At 44.9% G+C, this 6,518-nt stretch overlaps 1 protein-coding gene across 1 annotated transcript in view; it reads right to left on the reverse strand.

Moving 5' to 3' along the window:
• Positions 1–6,259, reverse strand: part of LOC109473222 — a 59,802-nt gene extending 53,543 nt beyond the window's left edge. The window contains 1 exon segment of the mRNA XM_019773094.1: positions 5,712–6,259. Within this exon segment, the coding sequence (XP_019628653.1) occupies positions 5,712–6,200 (489 nt within the window). The 5' untranslated portion in view covers positions 6,201–6,259.
• Positions 6,260–6,518: the final 259 nt, after the last annotated feature.

Raw genomic sequence — 6,518 nt, forward strand, 5'->3', positions numbered from 1 at the left:
CCCGTCTTGACTTGTGCGGGGTGCGGTAGGGTGCCGACCTGCAAATACAGTCCGGCCGGGCAGCTACAGGGTCCCTGGTGGGGTCCAGGGGTGATCCTGGCGGGTCCCAGGTTGGAACGCCCCTGGCTGGTATGGTGGCCGTGGGTTCACCCCTGGTTGATGGGCACCCCTCGCCACGTAAAGCTACGGTCACAACCCGCCCTACGTGCTTCTGCGTGCTGTCTACGTGCAAAAACGTGGGCAAACGTAGGGCATCCGTGCGTGGTGAGTACCACCTCCGTACGGAATCCTACGGATTTGGGAGCACGAAGACACGCCGTAGAACTTTAAGTGCATGTAAAACTTTTTCTACGTGCGGTCTGCAGATTCACCACCCGTGCGTGCGAGTACGTACGACGCGCGTGTCCCGTACGTGCCGTACGGAAGAAGCAAGTGTAAGTACGGCGTTCTTACGGTAAAGTTACAATCGCACAGAGATCGTACGTTGTAAGCACGTACAACTCACGTACCACTTGCGCAACGTACGATGCACGCAACCGCTCACGGCCAGACGTAGCGTGCAGACCACACTCGTACACTTTGCGCAACCGTGCGAGTGCCTTGCGAGTGGTAGAAAGAACGTAGCAGACGTAGCCTCCCAAAAAACGTACGGACAAAAAGCACGTACGGCGGGTTATGACCGAGGCTTTACTTAGTGGTCGCCACGTAACACGGCCGTTAGGCCACTTCAAGGTGAATGACGCTACCACCTGAATGGTATGATCACCCACCTGGGTTACGGGTTACCGAGTAGAACTGTAACAGCAACTCTTCTCCCTGAGTCAGAAACATTATGATTGAGACCAGCCAAAAAGTAGTGAGGACTAACTGACCCAATAGGAGAAGCAGGGGTTACGAGGCTGGTCGCTAAAGTTCCCTACCTCATTTTAAACCATAATGGTTTGTTCCACTTCCACTCACGTGGGTTTTTTTACGTGCTTGAGGTGTGTCTCTCCTCAAACACGGGACCTCCATTTAACGTCCCATCCGATAAGACGGGTGATGGGTTTGTGTCGAGAACGTCATTGCGACTTTAAGTCCTTCCTGTGAATGGTACCTTTATCTACATGTACCTTCTCCTGAACACACGATATACTGGTCAGCACACGTGACGTCATAATCTTAGACAGGTGCCCGCGAACAGTCAGGTTGTGTGGCGTAGCGGCAGCGTACTCGACTCGGAACCAAGAGGCCCCGGGTTCGAGTCCTGACATGGCACCGATCTTGTGTTCTTGGGAAAGGCACTTTACACGACTTTTCTCACTTAACTCAGGTGGAAATTAGTATTGTCCTGTTCCGTATTTGTCCTTTAACTGCGTTGGTGACGGCATAAAACAATATAACTTGATATAACTTGAGTGTGCTGTCACCATATCTAGTCATGAAAGATTGGTATAAAAAATCAGGTTCTGAGTCAGCAACCCTAATCACAGGACCACCTTCCACCTAACATGACAATTAGCGGTTCGGACAATGGGAGTGGCTGCATATTTATCGGTTGAATAGTTGCATCTTTATGTTTTGATCGAGGTAGGAGGGAATATAGAAAGGCCCGCTGATCACTGTGTTGTTTTTAGAATTTCCTCAACCACACCTCCAAATTCCTCTTACGTTCTACCGGATGGAAACTGCTGAGCGACCACATTGGACATGAGTGACCGAAGACTTTAATCCTTGGTGTAAAGAGATGACAAGGAAACGCCCGAAAATTATTTTCCTGAGCATTTTGAAAATTGAAAATGAGAGTATATGTCACTCAACGACCGTAACTTAACTCGAAACTCGAGGTATTATCACTTCACGGTTCTAACCGTGTATCCAGTCTAAGGTATAGTCTAACAGCATTTAAACTTACAGCCACCAGACAGAATTCGGCATTACAATGTCAACGTAGGGCAGACTTAGTGGACAAATATTTACCATCACTAAGAAGGTCGTCATGTCAACAGTAGACGCTAAGTGACTCTGTTCACTCTGACACCAGCAGACCGTAGCTTTAAAAGGTGTACAATGAATTCTTCAGCTATTTTTACATACGCTAGCCTGGGTGCCGCCCGTTTGGTAACGGGGTCCCCGCACTCGCCTGTCCGTTTTCTTAGGAAAGCGAGTAAGAGGACTCCCGTTAAATCGGATAACTCCTGCTAATATTTTCGCACCTTGAGCTCAGTTTTCTATGGCACATACATGTATATAAACTACTATTCTTTCCAGCTTTAAGCCTTTAAAAAAATTCTATCCACATAGACGGAGTTTAGCATGTGTCAACCGTGTACGGTACTTCCGTCTTTTTGTTTCAAATCCATGTGTGTGAGTAGTTAATTTGCACATTAAACTCTTCAAGTAGTCTTGCGTACTTGAATGACTCAGGTACAACAGTGCCACTTCAGATGTTACAAGGACAATTACCTTACTTGACGGACGTTTCACATGAAAGCGCGACAAACCCAATACCTGGGGTCGTGGGGTCGTGTGGCGTAGCGGCAGAGTGCGCGGCTCGGAACTGAGAGTCCCGGGTTCGAGTCCTGACATGCCACCCATCTGGGTGAAAATTGATTTCGGGCCCGAGGTTTACTTCCGGTTGTCCTTTCGCCGTCAACGCGGTGCTTCGGTTTGACCTAGATGTGCGTGTTAGGATTTTCTGTATACTTTTCTTAATGATACATAAGGGTTTTCTCTTTCCGACCATATAAGTCATATTGGTGGCTAAATTCTGGGTGATGGGTCTAATTCCACGTGAAAATGGCCAATTTTTGGCATCATTTTTCATATAAAATTCTTCCCCCCCCTAAAATTTACAAAAATGTGAGAGCTGAAAGAAATTGAAATTCTATTGTTCTCGTAGCTAGAGGAATGTCCTTCATTTGCAAACACAGTGTTTTGGCTCAAGAGGTATTTCCTGAAAGAGACGGTCGCTAGAGCTGAGGGTATTGAGACCCACTGCGGGGTGCCCCCTCAATACAACTGTGTTCTGTGTTGCTCAGTCTCATGTCGCCCAGTTCATGAAGTCAGACACGCGTAAAATGTCCTTTCTCAGGCGGATACAAATACTTAACAAACTTCACAGGTATTCAAAACCATCATGTGTCGTTTTTTTTCTTTTTCTTTGTCTCTATTATCCATGTTCAGTTTCAAACAAACGTTCCACCAGAAAAATACATAAAAGCAAATTGTTGTCACAGGTATTCAAAGTCAAGGCGTGTCGTTTCCTTACTTTCTCGGGCTGAGGTTCTCTCAGGTTACCGATGTTACATTCTCTCCGACTCATATGCCTTGTTTTGTGGTGAACTATTAAGGCCACGCCGACTTAAATTTATGGATGGCTTCCGCGCGCGCATTGATTTTTGCCTGTTCTCAAAAAAAAAAAAAAAAAAAGATCACGTCCATCGAGGCTCTGGCCTGGCTCAAGTCCATGGTAGTTAGCGACAATATACGGAGCCGGGCACCCAGGCTACCTAAGCTCCACGACTCAAGAACTCAGTATAGTGCCGATTCATGAATTACGCAAAAAGCCAGCATGTGCCGGCTTGTTTTATACGTCGCTATGTACTGCTGCAAATTCACAATACCAGCTAAGTATTCCTATGGTTTAGTAGCATTTTTATTTTTGGCCGGAATGTTTTTTATTCGCCCGCGCGCACTAGTTTGGGGGTGTTCAGAGGAAGTCGGTGTGGCCTTAGTATACAAAAAAATCACCGCGGTAATTTAACCTCTACCGAGGGCGGGTACAGGACTCTCCACGGACACCCCCCCTCCCTGAGAAGAAACCGCAGTTCTAGCCCCTCGCAGAAAAAAAAAACACTGCCCAATATTTGACGTGGCGTCGCGTGGCGTAGTGATAGATCATTCGACTCTGAATCGGGAGACCCGGGTTCGATCCCTGGACATGCGCCCGACTTTGTGCCCTTGGGAAAGGCACTTTACACGAATTTCCTCACTCCACCCAGGTGTGAATGGGTACCTAGCTAAGGTTGGGGAAAGTCGTATTTTGATCACCTTGTGGCGCCTAATGGCAGCCGCACAGACCCTTGCGGCAGTTCTACAGATATGTATCATGACATTGTGTATTATGTGTATTATTATGTGACTGTATTATTACCATTCGTATCATCTAATTGTAAACCCTGCATCAATTCAGCACTTTAAGGCTGCGATTGCACGGGTGATGTTTGGCCAATAAACCATTTATTATTATTATTATTATTATTATTAGTGTGCTCCCGACTTTGGGCAACCCTGATTGGTTGGTTATTGTGAGGCGGTGGTGAATGTGTTGTAGAGGCTTCGTGACAAATCCCCTACCAGAAAAAAAGTGGATAGCCTGCTTCAGAAATATTCAAATCCAAAGCGTGTCCTTTCTTTTATGTTTCCATGTTATTTTGTAACAAATGCCTTAAGGGAGAAATATACATTGTAACACTTTTGTAATCTCTAATGGCGAAGCAGATTTTTTAAGTGGGTAAAAACTTAAAAGACAGTTACTGTATCTAATTAGCCAGGCAGGATCCATTTGTCATACAACATTTATCAAACCGACTGGATACTGTCTGGCTTATTTGATCCTGTCTTTTTACCCACCCAAAAGTTTTAACTCTATATTTCACGATTTGCAAACAATGCCAGGGGTATGAAAGTGATTTTCAGTGAATTTTGTGCAACAACTTCAAGAAATTCTAAATATGCTTACATGCGAAAGGAAATGTAAATTATGAAAGGGAATGGGACTATTTACTACCTACCCATTAAAGTGTCTCTGCACTCTGGCTGACGTCTTTACTGTCAGTTACAAATTAGTCCGCTCAAGTTTTCAGATAATTCTGCGATTCCGGATTGTCCACATAATTTTATATTTTGGAAGTGTTAAAATCTGTATCTTGATACTTGATAATTTATTAGTATATCCATTAGTCGCACAAATTATATCTGTCAATATTCAGCGACATGAAAATAAGATAGTAACTTTGGCACACCAAACTGCTATTAATAATACATATTCTGGTAAAGTGTACCCTACAAGACTTGTTTTATCACCTTCTTAATGTCATGTTGGCTTGCAAACGAGCTTTTACGAGCAACCTACTCAATTTCCTGTGTTATTTCATGCCTTGTACCTGACTGTGTTTTGAATGTTTTAATGTAATTTTGATCAACATTTTAACTGTAAAGAGACAACTTACGTTCAGTTTATCGCTTGAGTTTTGAAAGAAACCCTCAATAGAACTTGAAGTCAAACGGCAAAGTCATCATACTGGCATTGTTTGAAACACTTTCGACGTTGTCATCATAAGTTGTATTGTACAATTATCGCTTCAACCTGTATTTGATTCTTGACTTTTCATACACTCACCTACATACACTCATACACCTACAGCTATTACAGAAATATTCCCCCGTCTAGATTTCTGAATGTATCGGCATATTTGTTCACTTTTCTTTTATTCCCAACATGTAATCACAAGACGTGGTGACGGCACACTCAAGTTTTTTTCAACTTATATTAATGCTACCACCAACACATAGGGCAATACAATACTCATTTTCACCTGAGCGAAGTGAGGAAAGTCGTGTAAAGTGCCTTTCCCAATATTGGTGGCATGTCAGGACTCGAACCAGGGACCTCTAGGTTCCGTGTCGACCCCACTTTTGATTCTCAATTCTAGTAAAAAATGACTTACCAGGCAGATAGCTTTTCGGTGCGGCCACGGCATGGAGTCTTGGAAGGCGCCGTTCCACAAACTTCGTAAGAAGGAGACTCCGTACGGTACCAACATCATGTACACCACCATGAGAGCAGGCACGTCACAGGAGCCAGCTGCAAGTTTATCCACGGAACTAGAATTCCTACAGGTGACATTTTCATCCGCGGAACTGAAGTTCCTACAACAAGTGACATTTTCAGCCGTGGAACTGGAATTCCTACAAGTGACATTTCCATTGTTTTGCAGACGTAGATGTTTCACAAGAGAGATCGCAGAAAGTTGGGACAGCGAGAAACACGCCAGGACCACTATCCCCAGAAGTACGGACAGAAAGAGTTTGAGAAGTTTCAAGCGAAGCCCGGTTTCGCCTGCCGTCTTCCCGCGTGACTGGCTCGACTTGGACGGTTTGACGTTCACAGTCAGCGTCGGGTCGTAAGAACCCGGGACACCCTCCTCAGACGACATGTTCGCTCTCACTTCTCACGTCCAACTGACACACTAAGACCATTACTAACGTTTAAATACCGAGACCCAATCTCAAACAGGTGTTAGTTACCTGGACACCTGACGTCAGGCGTGACGCCCGCACAAAAGACAAGGAAGTAAATTTGACACCGCAGCAGAACGATCCAAAACAAAGAGTCGCATAGTCGCGTGCAGACTTCTAGTGAGGCAGGTTTGTTTATAACAGGGGGTGCCCTAATTCCGACCTACCCCTAATTCCGACCTATCCCTAATTCCCTACTAGTTTGAAAAATCCTTGTTGCGGCGTTATGCATGGGA

Source organism: Branchiostoma belcheri, unplaced genomic scaffold (genome assembly GCF_001625305.1).
Source record: "Branchiostoma belcheri isolate BF01 breed outbred unplaced genomic scaffold, Haploidv18h27 scaffold295, whole genome shotgun sequence".
Classification (NCBI taxonomy): Eukaryota; Metazoa; Chordata; class Leptocardii; order Amphioxiformes; family Branchiostomatidae; genus Branchiostoma; species Branchiostoma belcheri.